The sequence below is a fragment of the Verticillium dahliae genome, genomic scaffold (genome assembly GCF_000150675.1).
Source record: "Verticillium dahliae VdLs.17 supercont1.10 genomic scaffold, whole genome shotgun sequence".
Taxonomy (NCBI): Eukaryota; Fungi; Ascomycota; class Sordariomycetes; order Glomerellales; family Plectosphaerellaceae; genus Verticillium; species Verticillium dahliae.
Window position 1 is genome coordinate 120,268 of NW_009276922.1, and position 21,404 is coordinate 141,671.

The 21,404-nt window shown below is 57.7% G+C and overlaps 6 protein-coding genes across 6 annotated transcripts; all 6 read right to left on the minus strand.

Annotated features, from left to right (window-relative positions):
• Positions 1 to 892: 892 nt before the first annotated feature.
• On the minus strand, positions 893 to 2,180 carry VDAG_05331 (acid phosphatase; the record flags this gene model as incomplete). Its single annotated transcript, XM_009652226.1, has 3 exons — positions 893 to 911; positions 966 to 2,097; positions 2,162 to 2,180. The coding sequence occupies 3 exons, from the start codon at positions 2,178 to 2,180 to the stop codon at positions 893 to 895; spliced, it is 1,170 nt and encodes a 389-aa protein (XP_009650521.1).
• Positions 2,181 to 3,315: 1,135 nt separating this feature from the next.
• VDAG_05332 (uncharacterized protein) lies at positions 3,316 to 5,450 on the minus strand (the record flags this gene model as incomplete). Its single annotated transcript, XM_009652227.1, has 2 exons — positions 3,316 to 3,446; positions 3,941 to 5,450. 2 exons carry the CDS (start codon positions 5,448 to 5,450, stop codon positions 3,316 to 3,318), a joined length of 1,641 nt encoding a protein of 546 aa, XP_009650522.1.
• Positions 5,451 to 5,753: 303 nt separating this feature from the next.
• Positions 5,754 to 7,364, minus strand: VDAG_05333 (uncharacterized protein; the record flags this gene model as incomplete). Its single annotated transcript, XM_009652228.1, has 1 exon — positions 5,754 to 7,364. One exon carries the CDS (start codon positions 7,362 to 7,364, stop codon positions 5,754 to 5,756), a length of 1,611 nt encoding a protein of 536 aa, XP_009650523.1.
• A 4,007-nt stretch (positions 7,365 to 11,371) lies between these two features.
• On the minus strand, positions 11,372 to 12,448 carry VDAG_05334 (uncharacterized protein; the record flags this gene model as incomplete). The annotated part of the gene is made up of 2 exons (XM_009652229.1): positions 11,372 to 12,160; positions 12,221 to 12,448. The coding sequence occupies 2 exons, from the start codon at positions 12,446 to 12,448 to the stop codon at positions 11,372 to 11,374; spliced, it is 1,017 nt and encodes a 338-aa protein (XP_009650524.1).
• Positions 12,449 to 12,849: 401 nt separating this feature from the next.
• VDAG_05335 (uncharacterized protein) lies at positions 12,850 to 14,621 on the minus strand (the record flags this gene model as incomplete). Its single annotated transcript, XM_009652230.1, has 4 exons — positions 12,850 to 13,162; positions 13,213 to 13,673; positions 13,727 to 14,336; positions 14,506 to 14,621. The coding sequence occupies 4 exons, from the start codon at positions 14,619 to 14,621 to the stop codon at positions 12,850 to 12,852; spliced, it is 1,500 nt and encodes a 499-aa protein (XP_009650525.1).
• A 36-nt stretch (positions 14,622 to 14,657) lies between these two features.
• On the minus strand, positions 14,658 to 16,589 carry VDAG_05336 (uncharacterized protein; the record flags this gene model as incomplete). The annotated part of the gene is made up of 2 exons (XM_009652231.1): positions 14,658 to 16,217; positions 16,563 to 16,589. The coding sequence occupies 2 exons, from the start codon at positions 16,587 to 16,589 to the stop codon at positions 14,658 to 14,660; spliced, it is 1,587 nt and encodes a 528-aa protein (XP_009650526.1).
• Between the last annotated feature and the right edge of the window lie 4,815 nt (positions 16,590 to 21,404).

A 21,404-nucleotide genomic window follows, 5' to 3' on the forward strand; every position in this document is an offset into this window, starting at 1 on the left:
CATCGGCTCTCAGCTCTCGGCTTACCTGTATGTCTTGAGTCTGTTAGCCGGCTGTCCGAGCAGCACGACGTATACATACAACATGGCATCGTGATTCTATCGACGACGTTCTCGATGCGTGACCGTGAGCGTGCAAGCACATCTGCTAATTTGTGACGGCCGAAAAGGCAGCCATCTGTTGCTACGTGATTATTCGTCACGGCATCTACCTGCAAAGATAGAAGCCAAGGCACCGAGTGACTTGAACATGTCGGGCACTGGCCATAACACATGCCCGTGCTGGCGCTTTGGAATATCGCTCGCAGCAGGCTTTTCGACGCCGTTGATACTGAGGCCTCGCCATGAAGGCTAGTGTTGAGATGACTTTACCATGTCAACGATACCTGCAGCCCCTATTGTATGTTTGAAGTGTTTCTGTCTAGCAAGCTTTCAGTACAGCTCGATGGCCATCCACTACACTTGAGCGTTTGAGTCTGCTCACAGAGTGGGAGCATCTCCGAGCTGGCAACGGAGACAGTCCTGACAAGCCTCTTGGTACACAACGCTGGAGATCTGGCGTCATGGCAAGAGTGCATTGGCATTCCTTCCTTGCGTGTATAAAGTAGTAGTGTCTTCACCAGAGTCGTGTGAATTGCTGGTCCCTGACGAGCCAATTCCACGTCTCTTCCTATGATCATAGGTATCACCCACTGTTTCGTCGCGGGTCTGCTTCAACTGCCCGAGATTGGGCACAATCTTGTTGTATTTGATATCGTATATCGTCCATTTCTTGTCTAGGACGCCTAGCTGCTTTGACCGACGGGGCACCTAATGATTCGCTCGGTGGGGTCGAGGACAAACGGCGGTCAAAGCAGGCAACGACGTTCATCTGAAAGAAAAAGTATGTACAGTGTTACATGGCAAAGCAGAGCCTAGGTGCCTACCTAGGTAAACAGAAAGACAAACAACGCTAGTTCCGCACATACGACTCAGGCTCCAGCTTGTCGACGACGCACTGCTGGCCCACGACGGGATTGCACCGCGCGGCGCGGCCGCCCTCGAGCCTGACGGCGTAGTCGACCCCCGAAGGGCTGGACATGCCGTACTGCTGAAAGTCGGTGCTCACGACCTGGGCGCCGCTCGCAAGGGCGGCGTCGCGCATGCCCGTCGTGTCGTTGCTGAAGAGGGTCTCGAGGGGCACGTCGGCGCGCGTGCGGACCCAGTAGTTGAGCTGGACGGCGCGCTGGATGGCGGCCGTGTTGGCGGCGCCCGCGGGGTCGTTGAGCTTGCGGAAGGCGCAGTCGGCGTCGCCCTCGGCGGCGTTGGTGAAGAGGACGCGGCCTTCGAGGTTGGGGTGGCCGGCCGTGTAGGCGGTGCGGATGGGCGACACGGGCCCGTTGTCCATGAGGAAGAAGACGCGGCCGCGGGCCGAGTCGAGGTCGGGCCAGCCGCGCTGCAGCACGGCGTCCTCGAGCGTCAGGTTGGCGCCGACGCCGCGGCGCAGGTCGTCGGGCACGATGAGGCGGTCGGCGGGGAAGATGGCGCGGATCTCGGCGTCGAGGCCCGCGAGCAGCTTCTCGTCGTTCCAGGGGATGGCCTTGGCGCCGCCGAGCAGCACGAGCCCCGGGTCAGACTCGTTGAACTCGATCAGGATGGGCAGGGGAATGTGAGCGCGGTGGGCGTCGCTCCAGCCCTTGACGAGCTCGAGGCAGTGCTTCAGCGTGACACACGTCGTGTGGACGTCGCCGTCGGCTATGTGAAGCACCTTGGTGCCGCGCTCGTGCCAGCGGGGGTCTTTGTCGTAGGGAAGCTTGGCCAGCTTGCGGATCAGCGGCTTGGCGTAGTGCCCGCCCTTAGGGTCGGCGTATACGTCGAGCTCGAGGCTGCGGATCGACTGATAGTTGAGCTGAATGTCGAGCGCCGCTTGCGAGTATTTCAAGTCCCGCGAGGAGCCTGGAATGAACTGCTCGATAGTCACCAGCTCCTCGGGCGACGGCTGCAGGTGGTAGCTGTTGTGAGAGCCGATACACTGGATCTGGTTCATGCGCGTGGCTGACGACCAGGTGAGGCCGCCTTGGCGCATCGCGTGGCAAGCGGCCGCCGCCATGGGCACGAGGACTGCACGCCTTCGTCAGTATGGCTGGTCTACATCTTCCACACAAAAGGGCTCTAGGAGACTCACCGAGGGCGATGAGACGCATGTTGGCTATGATCCAGTGCGAGAGAGCTGCATCGACGGAAGAAATAATAACAACTGCAGAGACATGTCCACCCGTCCTTTATGTGGACATTCACGCGACGTTCGACCAATGGACTCTCATTTCCGGGGCACGATGTATAGTTTAACAACGTGGTGCGAATGTAACGGCATTGAACTCAACCCATTCGCATTCGCATTCGCATTTGCCTCTCCTCGGGGCCTCGGTGTTCGAGATTAAGACATTGACCCATGACGGTTGGACGGGTGTCCATGTGGTCTCGCATCAACTGCTGATCAAATCAACCACATGGCTGAAGGCAAAAGATGTCGTAGCCCTCGATAGCTGCGGTCCCTTGCCTGTGGGTCTTGAGAGGATGATCTTGAAGTTAACGTTCGTTGCTGAGAAATGAATGAATTAAAACTTAAGCCTTATCTTTTCCTTTATTTTTTACAGTTTAATCCCCTGTAGGGATAGAATGCCTTGAAAAGCTCAAACATGAGCGAGTTAGAGCCCTCTGCTTAGAAATCTATCTACCCGACAGCACCAGTACAGACCATGTATTCTACTGAATATATTCGGTTTAGGGGTAGTTCTATGTCACGACTTGGCAGCTTTTAAAAGGGGAACATCATTAGAGGGGGTTATGGTTGCTATGAGTAGCAGTCAAGTTGTGACTCTGAGACGACGTGGTGTCCTGAGCGCTGCGCTCTCTCGTTACATTGAACACAAAGTAAGCCTTAGATTGTTTGCTATCTTGTGAAAGGTGTATACGTATCTGCAAGTATAGAGTGCCCGTGCTCATATAATCGTTTATCCTTGCCGGTCGTGTTGGGCAGCGAGCCCATATTGGATGGCTCATTGCTGTTGGTGGTGATCGTGTTATATCAGAGTACGGATCATGGTGATCCCAGCTGCACTGTCCCCAGTGATCCTATCACGTGAGTCGGCGCTTGGCATCCCCATCTGACCGTGCCCCTCGTTGTGTCATCGTCAGGGTCGCCCTTGGGGTTGGTCTTGTTCCTTGGTTGTTGCACCTGGGAGGCCGTACCTAGGGCCTTAGAATCTATATCTAATCGGGTTAAGACCGTTCTATCAGCTCATGGGATATGAAAAAAAAACTAGAGTTAGTAAGAAGTCACAGAACAATAGGTCCCCAGTACACGGGGATTTGCAATTGAAATGTACTGCATTTGATGGTAGCTGACCGTTTGCGCCCGGAGCGAGGACCGGGGTTGACAATAATCGGAGACTTCATGCCCTCGACGTCTGACGAGACGGACGATCACAAGGTCAGGTCGCTATCAAGCGTCACATGGCTCCTGACGTTGGTCAACTCAAGACCACTGACTTCGGTCAACTTGAGACGGACCAAATCCGCGCAAGCCGTACAAAGAACAGATTGACGGAAACACAACTTCATTTCTGCAAATAGAATATGCAAAGCGCCATGCCTTCAGTAGCTGTGCTGTGCACCAGCTCGATAACGCCGACGCCTTTTGTCTTCCCATGTCAAGGACCCGGGACCAATCCTAACCTTGGTGACAAGCATCCGTTCTCCCCAGCCTTCAACCCTTCCCCCTTTCCCCTTCCCGCAGTCCCCCGAAGCGGCCCGTGTTAGACAACAGACTGCCAGAAAGCCACATTCACATCCTTGGGCCTGATGCCCGGTGCTCGCCCAAGACACACGGATCGTTGCACGAGTTCTAGGCAAGTGTTAGCCATTCCATCCGCTTTTGTAAGAGCAGCAAAGAAGCACGTACGTTCCACCAGGATTTCCACGTTTATGCTGACTCGTCTCTTGGGCGGCGTTGCCGTCTTGGTCGAACCCCGCTGCGACAGATCATACAGCGTGGGATCCACGGGTACCGTCCCACCCACGAGGTGCGTCGGCAACGGCGCCGCGAGCAGGGCTGCGATTTCCTCTTCTCCCGTAACGGTAGGGCCTGACCAGGTATCCGAGCTGGTGGCCGGCGTGGGGGCCAGGCTCGACCCAGCGGTACCAGCGTCGCCCGAGAGCCAGGTCGTCGACTTGTCGACAGCAGTCGAGTCCGGAGGGGCCTGGGTCGGGGCGCCGAGCGTCGAATCATCAATGTCGGCCGAGACAAAGTCGGCAGCCGGGGGAATCACGATGCCTCGTTGTTGCAGGTACCACTCGACTTCGTCGCAGTCGAAAAAGTCGCCTTCAAAGCCGGACGACGAGATGCGAAGTCGGTGGTCAACACGCAGGTCTTTCGTCTCCTCGACGGCCGGGCTCCACGGTCCGGGGCCGAAGTTGGAGTCCCTCGCGATTTTGCTGCGATTCGGTTCATCAGTTCCCTCGTTTCCCACCGGTGGCCGCGGCCTTGTCGGGCCCGGCCTGCCGTGCTCCAGGTTTGCGCCCTTCTCTTTCATGTCTGTCTCGAGCGAAACACTGTCTAATTCGTTCAGATCCTGAAAAAAGGTGCCCGCGCCGCCAAGATGGAGAAAGGGGTGACGCCAATTACTGAGCGTTTCGCGTCGGTTCACACTGAGGCAGTTAGCAAGGCGCTCAACGATGCGTTCCCGGCTCTCGAAGAGCAGGCAGAAGCCGAAGACGCCAGCGACTGCCTCCGGCGGCGGTTCAGGCATGGAAAGCAGGCGCACCGCCTGTTCTACCGCCCTGCGCTGCAGCCGCCGACCAAAGGTGCGTTCTTGATAGGAGAGCGACGGCGGAGACGACAGCGCGGGCACGCCGCCGGGGGCCAGCGTCAGATGGCCGGATAAGCCCGGCTTTGGCGTTGGGAGGAGAAGGGTGGTGGAGGCGGCGAGGGTCTCGGCCGGCGGCGAGGAAGACGTACCGAAAGGGAAGCTTGCATTATGCACGGTAGGTTGTGTGACGATTTCGTATGCGGGGGCCGATGATGATGATGCTGCCTTGAGGGTGTTGTGCCTCCAGACGGACACGTCCGATTCCGCCGGCTCGTCGAATGACGCCTCTGGCTCGTGATGCACAATGAGGCCGGCCATGAGGATGGGCTGGCCGGCGCTGCTCGTGTGCTCATGGGCGGCGGCCACGTCGGGCGAGCCGGAGATGTTCCGTCGCTTCTCGGAGCCGCTGCCGGGGCTGCCCGTGTTTCCCTCCTCAGAATCGTGACCAGGCCCCGCCGGCGGCTGCTTGTCTTCGCTTGAGCTGCGCGCGATGGCAAGAAAGGTTTCCGTCGTGGCGCGCAGCTGGCGTCCGAATTCGGGCAGGGACTCGAGGAGCCCGTCTGCCACGGCGTAGTCGTAGAGACGCATGAATGCATTGCTCATCTGTTCGTTGTTCTGTTTCAGTTCCTCGACCTGTTTCTCGAGCGTCTGAATAGCCGTCTCTTTTCGGTTTCGATAGGCCCTCTGGGCGAGTCGGATCTGCGTGCGGCGGCGCTGGGGCACCTGTCAGTAAGCGGCGTCGAGAGGAGAGAGATGGGCGCAGCGTCGTGAGCGCAAAAGTGGCGTCGCTGTGGCGGCAAGGGATGGATTGCCGTCCATTACTCACATCTTGGGCGGTCTGGTCATCCGTGTCGAGCTTGGGTCTGCCTCTCTCTTCTGTCCGGCATATCGGCGTCGTCGAGAGCATCAACCGCGTTGCGCCATGGACCTCTTGGTGCCGTGGCGCGACACACGATGAGATCGCGTGCGGCCTTCGTCGGCGCCGGGCGTGGAAGGCGTTGGTGTCGGTCGAGGGGGCAGGCTGCGAGGGGCTCGGAAGGAGGATGCACTGCCGTCATGATACGACTCGGCATTCAATATGGAGAGCTCGGGATGCATGGAAAGCACCGTCTGCCCGTCGGGCAATTGAATAAAGGGCCAATTCAGCGGGCGCTGCTGGTGGTGCGGGTGGTGATACGGGCGGTGGTGATAAAAGGTCGGGTCGTCGGTGGTGTGTGGATCGTGGTTGGGATCGTAAAAGTCGGACGGCGCTGTGTAATTATGCAGCTGCGGCACAGCGCTGGGCTCGTCGCTTGTCGGGAACCAGGCGATGGTGGTCTGCAGTTCGGAGGCGTGAAGCAGTCGCGGATCATGAGGGTGGCAGAGGGTCGAGCCAGACGAGGAGGGGGGCGACGAGACAAGCCCAGGAGCGGTGGCGGCAGCGGCAGCGGCAGCGGCAGCGGTGGGATCGACGAGGGGCGGGTGAGGGACGAAGTAGACGGGCTGCCGAGGGTGCGGACCAGGCTGCGGCTGCTGGCTGTGATGCAGGGGAGGCTGCGGAAGAGGCGGTTGTTGGTGAGGGTGATGGCGATGAGGGTGGTGAGAGTGGTGGTGCTGCGGCTGAGGTGGCCCGATTGACTGATGGTACTCAGGGAGAAAGGCCTCGGAGGTGAGGGTTTGGGCCTGGGCCTCGAGATGGCGGCGGCCGTGCTGGTGCTGGTCGGATTGCTGTTGTTGCTCGTACTCGACAAGACGATGCGAATCATGTGAGTGCAATTGTTGGGGTTGTTGGGGCCCTTGCGGGTCTTCGAGTCGTTCCTGGCCTTTCGGATCCAGCGCTGGCGACGCTAGCGACCCAGCGGGCTGAAGGTGCTGGTGGTGCTCCTGCTGGTGGTGCTGGTGGTGCTGGTGGTGCTGCTGCTGCCGGACCAGGCGCTGGTGCTGCTGCTGCTGCTGGATCAGGCGCTGGTGCTGTAGCTGCTGTAGCTGCTGTAGCTGGTGCTGTCGGCCCAGCTGCCGCTGCCGAGGTCTTTGCGGTACGGCAGCAGCAGCAGCTACTGCTGCTGCTGACAACTCCTGGTCTGATGAGGCTGGGGCCTGGAGGGCCTGGGCCTGCTGAGGCTTTAGCTCGAGGCCCAGATCCTCATAATGGCCGGGAGTGTGGGCTCCCGCGTGGCCCCTCTGGCGTCGGTCATCTCCTTCATCCACACCACCAAGCCGCTGCTGCTGATGTTCGAGGTGCAGCTGTGGCGGCTGCTGAGAGTAAAAGCTCCCAGAGCGTGGGAGCACGGCACGGGTTGTATAAGTAGGAACTGGACCCGACCACGTCGTTGTGAGTGCGGCAGGGTGGAGACCGACGGCGACTGCGCGGCTGTCCACTCTGTTATCATCGACGTCGTCGCCGTCTTCCTCGTCATCTGTCTTTGGGTGACCAGGGCCCAGGCGACGACCCGAGCCTGAGCCTGAGCCTGGGCCTGGGTCCAAACTAGGGTCCAGGTCTGGGGGCGGGCGCCCACGTCGGGACTGCCGATTACTCATCGGACGAATTGGTGCCCGAAGGGCGAAAGAAAGGCGGCACGGCGCCTCGGTGATCTGTGCTGTGCAGTACTGACCGACAGACTGCCACAACTCCCGTGGAGCACGGCAAAAGGCCAGGCACGAGGCACAGCACGACGAGGCGCAATGTAGGGGCCCGTGGCTCCTTGTGGTAAGGTCGCTCAGGTCCGATCTGGGGACGTCAGTCTGCTAGCGCGTCTCATCGAGTCAAGACGAAGGGGACCCTTGGGGCGGGGGGTGGAAGGCAGTGTAAATGGCAATTGAGTATGAATTTGACGAGAATGACTGATATCAGGATGTCTGTTTCCCCCGAGTGTGATGATTGCTCACCCAGCATCTGAACTCCACCACCACTCTTCCACAAACAAGTGAAACAGGACCTGACTTGAAGGGGCGGGGAGGGCAAAAGCGTGAGATGGCAAGAGGGAAATCAATGCCTCCCCCAGTGAGGCAGAGTCGGTGAATAGACGGGCGAGGTGCGGAGGGCAAATAGTGATATCGAGGGAAAAGGTAGGTGGATTCCAGCAGAATAATTGATGAGAAAGGAAAGAGAGCTCACCTCGTCAGGCAGAGAAAGAAAGCCCTACACAACCGCAGGAACAACAAGGAGGTGTCAAATATCCAACCATACCCGCGTGCAGCTGGGCGAAGCAAGACGAAGGCCGACCTTTTGAACCCACACAACCAACACCGAACGCTTGGGTCCATACGGAGGTGACACGCACCCTGCCATATGTAGTCCCCCAATCACCATCTAGAGAGAGCAGGGCAGGGAGGGGGGGGGGGGAAGCCCGGCCTCGACAGACCCAGGAGGCAAAACCCATGAGGAGATCGCACCGTCATTTGGTGTACTGCCCGTCAGAGCTTGGGCCATGGGTCATGGCGGGGTTGAGGAACCCGTTCGGGATTGGAAATATGATGAAAGGTTGAGGGCAGAAACAAGGCGAGATTGGCTTGATCCAATCTCTTCCAGAATGACCTCTGTCGGCCAAGCTTGCTTGCGTGTGCAACGTAGGCGGAGGCCGGTGGAAATGGAGATCCCCTACTCGGTCAGTAATTCAGGGGTTTGTGGCAGCAAAAGATGGTGGTGGAACGGGATCCTGCGACTGGAACATGGAATCCGAAGAATCTCGGCCTCATGGCTTCGAACCAGCTAGCCGGCCAGCTGGGACGGACGGACATGGGGGGGGATGTAGAATGAGGATGTGTCTGGCCAGGTGCCAATAAGATGCGCCTCAAATGTCTCTGATATCCGCGGATGAGGACCCAGTTGGTTTAGCAGGCCCCCGAAAAAAGGAGGGTTGTCTGGATAACGCCTCGTGCGGAGGGGAGCGCAACGAGACCCCTCAGGGTTCTGTCATCAGAAACAGGGTCTCGTTCCCTTCTCTCGCCATCCGCGCAGAGGGTAAGGTGAGATGAAGGTAGGGCCAGCGTGACAGAACTTACAGAATGCAGGTCTAGCCCCCCTTCAGGGAGGGTCTTCATGCTCTCGTGTCGTGGAACTGTTCTGTCGCGTGGGAAACCGTCCAGTCGGTCGAGGGCGTCGAAGCATCGAAGCACCGCGGCGAATTTCTCGCCTCACTTTGCATCTCTTCGGCGTGACGGCTCACGAGCACCGTGGGCAGCTACATGTACAGTCTGCTTCGCTTCGGGTGGTTGCGGCGGTGTCCTGCGAAGCCATTGCTCTGCGTAGAGTAAAGATCACCGCTCTCCGTTGAACCATTTCTCTAGGTAAAACGTCCGCGACACGAGGAGTGGTGATCAGGAACACAGGGAAAGGGAAAAAAAAACGTGCTTCTCGCTCGAAGAGCGAAGGTGACCAGGATGCCCAGGCCGAGTAGAGAGCGACAGAGGTCGAGGAAACGTGCCAGTACAGTGGCGTCCGCATATGGATTGATTGGTCGATGTATGCCTGCCTCGCAGCCTCAGATTTCGAGCAGCTCAGGGTGTCACTCAGATCGATCACTTGCTTGGGCCGCTTAGTAGGCCCACCCATCCATCTGGGTTGTCATCAGGACCCCCGAGTCCCACGTTCCTGGTCGTGAGGATCCTTGGCGTTTTGGTCGACTCGGGGCTGTAAGCATGGTCATCGTAGCGGCCGGCTCGTGTTCCCCGGGACAAGTGTGGTGTGGTAGGGCGGACTGACGAAGGAGGGAAAAGGGGACTTTGTGCTTGTGGGCCTTCCACTGTAACCCCGCGTCCAACGACGCCCGTCATCATGATGACTTCTCATTCTGGGGAGCCGCGTTGACAGGGTCATCACGACTCGTAGCCACCTGGAGAGGCAGCCACCTGGAGAGGCAGCCACCTGGAGAGGCAGTGAGATTGTGAGAGAAGCAAAACACGACCCCGAAAGAGTGGAGATGACATGGTCCTCGATGTCGCGTTCTGGGCGTCTCCGATCTGCTCGTCGTCCAACGTCAGGGAGATCATGGATTCTGGCTGAGGGACAGGGGCCAGACTCAGCCCTGCCCTGCCTGACCTGGTACTCGTGGGAATGGCGCCAACAGACGACCAACCCCCCTTGGGCCCTTGGGGAGGGTCGTGTCCCCCTCGTTCCGTGGCGGAAGGAATCTGATAACGTCGGTGGTTGCTTGCATGATGTGGGTGGTCTGGTATCGTTCCGAGCGAGCAGATGGCATTCGCATGCACTCGCAGGGCTTCGTCAGACTCTTTCGGTTGGGAGAATCACGATTGATGGTGGGCGAGGCCAGCAGGACGTACGTTGTCGAGTTGTTGAGTTGCACGATGACCTCAGAGAAAGCTGGCAGGCACAGACGTGCAAGGCGTGGTAGGTGGAAAGGTGCCCCCCAAACGGTCCACCGTCCAAGGGTTCACTGGGAAATGCGGAGTTTAGCGGGCTTTAGCGGCCGTTCCATGTACCCACAGCGCTTAGAGAAAACGGCGCCACCCGCAGGTGCCTGAGTCCGCCTGTTCCTCCGTCCATCCGCCTGTTGGTTCCCGTCCCGTTAGCGGCTGCGTCACCGTTGTGGCTCGCGAGCTTCATCCGTGTGGTTGGTGGTGGTGCCCCCAGGTTGAATCACTCGTCAGTCGACCTCGGGAGCCCCCCCCCCCCCCCCAATTGTGCTGTTTCGGCTTGAAGGCAACGTATGGGGGAGATACAACAAGATGAGACGAGCATCGTGCTGCGAGTCGCACGACATTTGGCATCTGACATGCCAACGTTCCATGCCGTCTGCACAGGCCGCTTTCCGAGGGTGAGGCTGTCAGTGACGATCCCTCATGTCGGGTCACCTCCCCCCTTCTCGGCCATTTCCCCTTCGCATGTCTACATGTACCTCGTCAACGCCTTCTAAGTCTGACGGACGCCCTTCCTGCGGCCAGCGTCTGAAGGATGAGTGCAGCCCTCACAAACACGTCCCGTCACAGCATGCGCCTCCCGCAACACGTCGCGAGCCCCAGCGTTCGCCACATGCCACATCGGCTACAGGGCCGCATCCTGCCTGCAGCTCGCCCGCCCACACGCGGGCCCCGAGAATTGGGGTCCTGGGACAACAGCACGAGGCTGACAAGCGCCGGCTGTGACGAGCAGCACACGACACGGCGCTATGGTGGCGGCGATGAAGCTATCGTCAGTGATCGACGAGGCGTGGCCGAATACGGACTGGTCTCGGCCATCTTCACATGGTGTCCATCACAGGGGGGGGGCTTCCGACAGAATTCGGAGACAAAAAATAAAAAGATCTGCTTTGGTACATTGTGCAAGTAAAAATAAAAAAGAGGGAGCCGATCATCTCAGGACTCGAACCATCATCGGGTAGTGGGACCCTCTCCCAAAAAGATCGTCATCACAGGTTGAGGTTATTCCCATGGACTGGCGTCTCTTTTTCAGCACACACACTCCCAGCTTGAACAGTGCATGTAGTTAGTTAGGTAGTATATCCGTCATCACGCAACGCCACCGGGGTATCATCTCCTCACACGAGGCCATCCTCGCCAAATGCTTCCCTCACCACATAGCCTTCAAGCTACCACTGCGTAACCAGTGGCTTCGTCCTTTCTTTTCCAGACGCAGCATTCTTCTGTCCGCTGGGGGGTACCGGCGTCCGCTTCGGTGTCGTAGTCGCGGCAGCAGGCAGCTCCCTCACCCACCGCCCATCAGGTCCCTCCACCAACCCAGCCTCGAGTCTCGCCATCCTCCTCTCATCTTCTACGATCTTCACGTACGCCTCCGTCTTCGCCATCCAGTCGAGTCGTTCGTTTTGCAGGCTCCGTCCCAGCGCTTGCCACCCCATCCGCACCGCCGCCGCAAACGTCTCGCCGTCCCCCTCGAGCTCGCCTCCTCGTCCCTCCTCGCGCTGCAGACCCTCGACGAGCCTCTCCCAGTTGTCTTCGTCCTTGGCCGCCGGCGAATCGACCTCGCGCAACTCAATCGCCTGCGTCACGCGTGCCTGCCGCCGCTGGCCCTGGCGTCGGAGCGCGCACTCGAGCCGCACGGGCTGCGGCTTCTTGGTGCGGAGAAAGGGCACGCCCTGCGAGGTCACAAAGACGACCGGTATGCGACGGCGGCCTCGCAGCTGAGAGGACGGGGCCGGCCGGAGGGTGGATGTGTAGGAGACGGAGCCGTCGGGGTCTCGGTGCCGCGTGAGCAGCGGCGGCGGCTTGGGACGCAACTGGGGCTTGTCGAGCTGGGGCGGTTTCGGTTTGTAGTTTGCGCGGGACGTGGCCGACTCGAGTCGCTTTCGTTTGACATGGGCGAGGACTTCGGCATGGGCTGTGGAGGACGTTGTTTGGGCTTGTCGAAAGAGGGACAGGAACTGGGGTTTTTTTTAGCACTTGAGCGAGGAGAACCGTCTTCCATACACGTAGGAGCCCACCTTGTAACCAGCAGTCAGTGCTGCAAACACAACCCGCTGCCCAGTGTCGCCCTTGTTTCTCCTGAATTGTTTCCTGATCATGTGCTGGATGGGGTGGACGCTCTGATCGGCGAGGATGTCGGCTGGAAGAGGGATGCGGCGGCCTTCGCGAACGAGGGCGCGGTAGAGGGCGAGACAGGCATGCCGGTGACGCGAATCGCGTGCGGGCACGAATTGCAGGGAAGGCATTTGTCGGAGAAGTCACCAGAAGGGCACTGACGTCGTTCTCGATGTGTCGATTTGCGATGTGTAGGTCGAGAGTTGGAGGTGATTGAAGGGCCCTAACTCGACTGCGAAATAGCAAGCTCACATTTGTTGCTGGTGGGGTCAAAGCGGAAGCTGTTCCGCTACTCCATGGCCGACATTCTACCACCTCATTTTTCTGACCTGCGACTCACACAAGAAGTAGGATATGCATAACAAGTTGTGTATTCGATTGCCTAAGAATTGAGCCGATTTGGAAATTCGAGAGATGGAGTAGAGAACGAATACCGATGCAGGTCTGCAAACCCAACAGCACACACCACCCCTCTACGTCCGCCACACATTCGCACCACTGCCAATCATCATTCTCAAACACCAGATTGCCCCTACAGCATGACGGCAAACACGCCAGCCACAGCGCCCACGGCCAAAGCTCCCACGGCACCACGTCCCGCCGCACCGGCAGTCGGAACCGTCTCGGGCGCCCCGGACGTGGCCTCGCCCTCAGGCGTCGGCGTCGCGACGACAGCCATGGTGCTGAGCAGAGCCGGAGTCGTGTAGGTGGCGAGATCGTTTCCGAACGAGACGCTCGAGAAGGGCAGCTTGGACACGGGGCTGGCGTCGGGGAAGGCGACGCGATCCGCGGCGGGTGCCGACGGAGCGAACGTGTTCCTGTCAAACACTTCCAGGTTCAGGACGCTGGCAACGGTTAGCACATGAGCTTCTTGCATTGCATCCGAAAACCTCACCTGTCGATGATGTGGGCAACACCGTTGAAGAGGATGACGTTGGGAAGAAGGATCTTGGCGCCGTTGACCCAGGCTGTCCCGTCTGGCAGCACGGTGAAAGTGAGGTCGATACCCTGAGCAGAAGGCACGGTGACGTTCCCGAGGGCCGTGGAAAAGATGACGTTGTTCTCGATCATGTGATGGCTCAGCACCGCCTGCAACGTCTCTTGGTCGGCATCCTGCAGAACAGACCCGATGGCCTCAAATGCAGCATCGTTGGGCACGAAGATGGTAAAATCAGAGATGTTGACTGCCGGAGAGTCGGCTTCAGTCTCGCCAAAAGCTAGGCCGAGCTGAGCCGCCTCGACGGCGGCGTTCATCGCGAGGAGCTTGGCACGGGCGGTGAAGAGCTGAAAGGGAGCTCCAAAGCTCAGCACCGTGTCAATCTTGTGGATGATGATGCCATTGCCGAGCTTGATGTCCTGTGAGGGCAATCAGTTATTTGTATCTGCTTGGTGCGGAACGGTACACTTACCGCTTCGGTAACAGTGGAGATGGTCTCTTCTCCCGACAGCACACAGACGTCGGCGCCGTTCTTCACGAGGCCGTTGTACTGGCCGCCGGTAAAGTTGGAGAACGGCTGCCGGTAGTTGACATATGAGCTGTCGAGCAAAGTCTGGGCAAAGGTCGGAAGATCAGTGACGACCTCGGCCGGATAGAGACCCTTGAAGACATGGTTGGCGAGCAGGGCGCCAATGGCAATGGTGTCGTTCTTGTAGGCAATGGCTTCGCCCTCGGGAATCTCAATAGGGACGTTGTCGAACGCCGTGTTCGTAGGGGCAAAAATGGTTATGTTCGAGGACGATGAGAGCGTCTCAGCCAGACCATCAACGAGACCGACCAGCTCCAGCAACGTGCTGAGATCGTCCTGCGACTGGAGCAATCCGGCGAGATCGCCCTGGGCCCGGACAAGAGAAAGAAGGGAGATGGGAAGCAAGGTCGACAGATGCATCTTGAAGATTGTGAATTGGGCTGCTGAATGGGGGTCTTGTGCAGGCTGCTGCTGTTGTCCAAGGTGTTGATGTTCTGGATACTGCTTTTCGACGTGATTTACAACGGCTCCAGACGGCCTTTTAATCCACGAGCTGAGCTAAAGTCGGCCGAAGCGGTCGGGCGCGATCACGATGGCAACAGTACAATGACGCTTCCATTGTTCAAAATCCTCGTATTTCCTCTCAAAACAGACGATTTCAACGACCGCGGTAGCATTGAGGCCCTCAGGCCCAGGCTCAGATCTGCATCCTTCAGCATGACAGGGCTGCAGCTCGCTCTTCGGCCGGCGAAAATTCGCCGCCCCACATCTCCGGACGGCGGAACCGGTGTATGAGCCACGGCAGGCCGCTCTGACCCCGCGTCAGCCCAAAGTCCATGATGTCATGTCGCGAGACCGCATGAGGCTGTGCCTCTCAGAGACGCGTCTGCTCCAACTCGCACTCAATGGACAGGCTCGCCTCATAGCGGCGCGTAATGGCATCGTAGTCGTTGAGCCAAGTTCGCAGCCATCGCGATGATTGCAAGACGGTCGTTGTGTACGAGGCCAAGAAAGGGTCGATCGTGTCTAGGACCTGCGCCACATCTTCCAGTTTCTGCATGTTGGCCGAAAGCGCGACTTGGTCCGGAGTCGAGATCTGGCCGAGGCTATTATGAAGTCCTGTGACGGCGACGTGAGCCTGTATCAGCACAAAATGGGCATGCAGGACAGCCGGACCAATTGTCAAGGACGGGAGTCCAAGCATCATGGAGGGGCTCATGTCTGAGAAGATTTGTATTGCACCGTGGCACGCCTTGAGGAGACTCTGCAACGTGAAGACCACTTCTGTCGATAGTTTGGCCGGAGCTGCAAAGTCCTTCACCCCAATCTTGCCTGGTACATACGGCCCAGCAAACAGTGCCTTGTTCGTCTGTGTGTGCAAGACAACCTCATGGATAAGTAGACCCGCAATCTCCCGCCAAAAGCTAAAGACGGGCCGGTTCGCGAGGGCTGCCGGCAGTTGAGCATGCCAAGCCAAGACAAGACCGCGGAGGGTAGCCATCTGGTCCCTTGCGTCTTCGACACTATTATAGACTGTGAGGTCGCATAGACCTAGGTTGCCCGCAATTTGGTTGCAGATTTTCATGATTCGTGCCATGTGAGCAAGACAGTCGTCGGTCTTATCCAGGCACTGGATGCACTCCTCAAGGTACGGCGTCCATGTGACGATGGTTGGTCGCCTGATGCAGAGCGAATTTGAAGCTGCTGCGAGAAAGCAAGCGATCCACGTCTTTCTGGCGTCCAAAGACGTCGGATTCTTAGTCTCGGAAAAGTAAGCCGGGGGTGTCCTGACGAGCTGAGGCCCAGCGATGCCAATGTCAATGGCCATGTCGACCGCCAACTGCGTCAGCTGGTAGCAATGCCCGTGAGGCACCTGTCTGGCTTGTCGAAACCAGAATGCTGCCGTCAGGAGAGCCTTGACCATTTCCAGGGAACGGTTTCCTTTCGCGATGATCTCTTCCCCGAATGTGGACATGGCCTTGAGGACTAGCTCTTCCTGTACATGCGCCGGGAGCAGTGTGTCGCCAGGGAAAGCGAGCAGGGCCAGTAGCAGGAGCGGTGATGTCTCCCTGAGGTGCTCGAGGTCCGTATCGGCAACAGAGAGGAAGGGCCACACTACGGCATTGTGGGCGGTATACGCAGTAAGAACGCGTCTCTGCTCATCGGGACGAATTCTCGCGTCAATGAACGGAATGAGCGACTCGTTAGTGGGGGTGTCCCTCAACCGTCGACGTGTGAGTTCCTCGACCTGTGCCTCTAGTTCGGCAATGCGGTCGCGCTGGAACCGTGGCGCTGCAGGAACGCATTCGACCCCTGCACGCTTGCAGCGGTCACATTTCCCCGTGGAGGAAGCCTCGCATTTGGCTTTGAGTTTCTGGCAGAGCTCGCAGGCCCGAGATCGTTGCTTCATGGTGTAAATCTCAGCAAAAGTTGACTATGCAATGAGGGATATGATGATGCTGAGAAGATGCAACAGCCAGCAGCCTACGTGGAGTGGGAGAAATCCTTCGCATTCCTGCGGCACAGCCACGCACCACGCTGCAGTCGGAATCGATCCTTCCACATGCAGTAAGACGGCAAGATACGGGTCTCTGTTCCCATGAATCACTGGAGTTCCTTGGACCTACATCGAAGATCAGGTAGAATTGGTTCAGCGGTAAGTAAGACACGAGCAGAACCTGAACAGACAGCATTTTCTGAACTGAAGCCAACGTCAGTCTTCGTCAGCATGTGAAGGACTAGACCCTACGAGAACACATCCACGCGTGGCCTCTCCTACCACCGTCTTGGGGACTTCAACTTCCATTGGGGGGCTTGAGCAAGCGAGTCAGCTGATAATCACATTATGAAGGCAATGCTGCCTAGCTCAACCTCTGTAATATGACTTGCTAGGGAAGGGAAAAAGGACAAGCGTGGGGACAATAGCAGGAACATGTGCTATGAGCCTGTGTGAACACTGCATTTGGGAAGGGCTTCAGGAATTGAGAGAAAGGAGGGGCTACCAATGGTTATCGCACATCAAGCAACATGTAGTTTACGTTGTGTCTGATGTCTGCTACTGCATTGATAACGGTGGACTTATACAGTCCCTGAGTGCCTGCTGCCCACATGTGCTCCAAGCCCAGCAGTATCAGAAACCTGGATTCGAATTCCGCATGCGCCAAGTCTCAACATCTTTCGTCGGAAGCACTGCGACTTACCAATGCAACCACTCATCCTTGTCGAAAGCTGCCTTGTTGAAAACTGTGATAATAACACATCTGATCCAGCACGAAGGGTGGGCTGGCGATATATGTTAGGCACCGCGGATACCGAGAGCAATGCTCGCCGACGATCCAACAACCTGAATAGCAGCCGCAAGAGTAATAAGTGTGCTTCATCAGACACATCCTTCTAAGATGTCAGTGCTCTGAACGCGAGTAGATGTCTGTCAAATGATCTCAGGTTTGACAACCCAGACTTACTTCCTGAGCACGCTGTTAAAAATAATGTCGGTATTGGAGCTGCTCACTTAGATGATCTGGGTGCTTTGAGCCTGGATATCGGAGATGAATGATGTCGGTATATCTTGGACACAACATCACCATTTCGTTAGTTTAGGCTACCTATATAGTTTTATAGAAATGTCAGAGACAATCTCTGAGTCAATGCTCCATGATAGTCCCACGTCACGACAGTCATGAAGCGTCCTTGGCCCTAAGATGGTGATCAAAGCAATCAATTTTTGTAGGCAATCATTGACGCTGCATGACTCGTCATCATTCGCTTGTTAGCGATTTATACCCAGTCACAGTGACTCCAGGGTTCTCATCAATGTTCAGTTCAATATACTAGGTCTTCGGTTTCCTCTTAATGACGCTTTTGTGGCTACCATCCGGCTTTGAGAAGAACTCGCGACACGCAAACACACTGACTGCACATGTGCTCCTATTGGCCTTGTTAACGCCATTTGAAAATTTGAGTTGCAGTAATGTTTCTGGCTTGGCTGCTTTGAACCCATGCGAATCAGAGCAGTTTTTTTACATTGGCTGTAAGTGATAAGCCTCCGGTGAGCACACTGGATGCTGCTTGAAAGAGCAGTAGGACGAAGCAGCAGACCTTCTCGTGGTGTCCGGTGTCAGTAGGGACGGCGGGTGTGGTGCGGCACGTCGCGCGCAGTCGATTCCCGCGGTTGTGTGGTGCCGTGAAAGTTTTTCACTGGCGCCCTCGGACCTACAAACGGACCACGCGATCAACGACCACCGCATCACCCACGCTTTTCCGAAGCCAACAAGCTGCGCGAGGGATACTGGCGTAAGAAAACCATCCGACTTGACATTGGCTGACGTCGATGAAGAGACAGGACACCCTCCGATCCATCCGGCTCTGAGGTCGGGAGGCGGACGAGTCGAGCATCATGAGGCATCGGCGCGTCTCCCGGCGAGGGCTCGGAACAAGCCTACGTGCTCTGTCGAGCGTAATGGAAGTTGTTAAGACCGAAGGGCCGGCTCCGGTGTCAGCAGACCTGTTAAGCTTCGTGCACAAGACAAGCGGCCGGACCGATCTCGACGCCACAGCGCACCGCGATCGAACATCATATGGGGGACATGGGTTGGGTTAGTGGACAGAGTGCGGGCAGCCGTGCCGGCGTGGCGGCTGCCGTGCGTCTCTGATCTGCAAGACATGGTCGGCCGCGATTCGGAGACGAGTCGCGGTAACGGGAAGCTGGTCCTGGGGTTGCGCCCGGGGTTGCCGGTGGGCCGTAGCGCTGTGGCCGTGACCAGAAGGCAGCGGGGGAGGTGCGTTCCCAGTTCGTACCTGGGCCGTTACGCAGACGTGGTATCGCTGGTTTGCCGGATACGCTCCCAGTTCTATCTGGGCCGTCATGGAACATGACATCGTCCGCGTATCCAGTATATCCCCTAGCTCGTACCTAGGCCGTCTCGCGTTGACGTGGTATCGCCAGCGTGGTGGCCCCTGCACTTGAGACCTGCGGAGACGACACGGTGGCTCGAGAGGACGGATGCGCATGTCGGTCGGCTTAGAGACGGGTTGCCGTTGCGGCTGGCTTAAGGTGCAAACTCGGATGACACGACCGCGACCCGTGAGGAGCACGGGGCGGCACCGTCTCGGCCTTGCCCGGGGCCGAGGCACTCCTGTGGGAAGGTCTCCGATGGAGCATGAGGCTTACGGGGTCGTTAAGGCGCAGCCACGGCCGGCCGGGCGGCTTCCCGGAAGGAGTGGGTTGTTCGGGGCCACGCTCGGCAAGGTTCTCGAGTCGGTTGTTGCGGAGAGGATATCCCATGCAGTCGAAACCCATGGGCTGTTGCCCACGAACCACTTCGGGGCCCGCAAACAGAGGTCAGCAGAACAAGCGTTGGTGTTGCTGCAAGAACAAATCTACGCAGCATGGAGAAATCGTTGGGTGGTCAGCCTCGTGAGCTTCGATGTGAAGGGAGCATACAATGGAGTATGCAAAGAGAGACTCATTCAGAGAATGAGAGCGAGGGGCCTCCCAGAAGATTTGCTCCGTTGGGTAGAGGCATTCTGCTCCGATCGGACGGCGACAATTCAGGTCAACGGCCAAGCATCAGAGGTCCGGACCCTGCCTCAGGCTGGACTACCGCAAGGATCGCCACTGTCACCGATCCTGTTTCTGTTCTTCAACGCCGACCTTGTACAACAGAAGATCAACTGCTATGGAGGAGCTATAGCCTTTGTCGACGACTTCACATCCTGGGTCGCTGGACCAACCACGCAAGACAACCGTAAAGGGATCGAGGCGATCATCGAGAAGGCACTGGACTGGGAGCAGAGAAGCGGGGCGACTTTCGAAGCGGACAAGACGGCGGTCATCCACTTCACCCGATGGGCCAAAAGGTCCGATTCGGAACCTTTCACTATCAAGGGCCAAACAGTCAAACCCAAACAGCATGTCAAGATCCTCGGCGTGATCATGGACATTGGACTCAGATACAGGGAACACATTGCAAGAGTTGCGACCAAGGGACTAGAGGCTGCGATGGAGCTGAAACGACTGAGAGGATTGACCCCGGCGACAGCACGGCAGCTATTCACGGCCACCGTGGCCCCAGTGGTGGACTATGCCTCTAACGTCTGGAGGCACCGATGCAAAGACCGGACGGCAGCAGCAATCTATCGCGTCCAAAAGGTCGGAGCGCAGGCAATTATTGGAGCGTTCGTCACGATAGCCACAAGCGTAGCAGAAGCGGAGGCTCACATCGCCAGTGCACCAGAGCGATTCACGAGAAGGGCCATCAAGCTATGGACAGATCTCCACGCATTGCCTGAGACCAACCCGCTTCGAAAACTGACCTCTCGCATAAAGAAGTTCAGGCGCTTCCACCGCTCACCATTTTTCCAACTGGCAACTTCGCTCAACGAAATTCCAATGGAGGACCTGGAAACAATCAACCCATTCACACTGCCGCCGTGGATGGAAAGAGTGCAGACCGTCACTGAATGGAACGACGAGGATGCAACACTGACGCGGGTCGATGAGGAGGCCACGGTGCGCATCGCTGTGAGCAGCTCGGCACGAAACGAGGTGGTCGGCGTCGGTGGAACCGTCAAGGGGCCAGGGACGAGGCTCGAGACGTTTTCCTTCACCCACGGCATGAGGACCGATCAGAACCCATTTTCCGGAGAACTGGTAGCGGCAGCATACGCGTTGCGATTTCTGCCGCAGCTGAGGGGGCAGACCGTGACGCTACTGACAAGCAACAAAGCCGCGGTGCTGACACTTCGAAACCCCCAACAACAGTCTGGACAAGAGTACGTTCGCTGCATCTACGAGGCGATCACCCGACTGCGAGAAACCGGGAACACCATCTCAGTCGTGTGGCTTCCGAGCCATCTCGACGACGACCTCCTGAAGAAAGCGAAAGGAGAAGCACGCAAGGCCAGCCGAGATGGCGCCTTGCCTGAAAAACAGTTCCCAAAGATGCGATCCACCACCCTCAACGCTGCAAGGCGCAAACTACGTGTGGAAAGACGACTACCAGATAATGTTGGAAAACTCTCGAAGGAAGTCGACATAGCACTACCCGGCAAGCACACTCGAGAACTATATGATAACCTTTCCTGGATGGAGGCGAGCATGCTGGCCCAGCTCAGGACAGGCATGGCGAGACTGAACGCCTCACTTTTCCGAATCAGGGCAGTAGCTTCAGCCCAATGCGCATGCGGACAAGCGAGAGAGACGGTGGAGCACTTTCTCCTCCGATGCACACGATGGGCAACACAACGAGCCGAGACACTCATGCGCCCTGGCACACAAAGAGACAACATCTCCTTCCATTTGGGAGGTAAGACGACATCAGATGGTGATGATTGGAAGCCGGACATGAAAGCAGTCCGAGCTACGATACGCTTTGCGAAGGCCACGGGCCGACTGGAGAACGTGTGATCCCTTGCGGGGGCCTAACACACCAAAACCCCCCTTCTTCTACTAACCGAACCTAACACCCACACCTCGTGTCAACAACAGTAAGCGCCGCTTCAGTCGCCGTAGATAGGACTCTGAACACTTGAAGAATAGCCTTCAAGCAGCTTGCCAATACAATCTAAACCCCACGAGAAACCGGCGGCAAGACAGAAGACGAGAAAGCAAGAGCGGAAA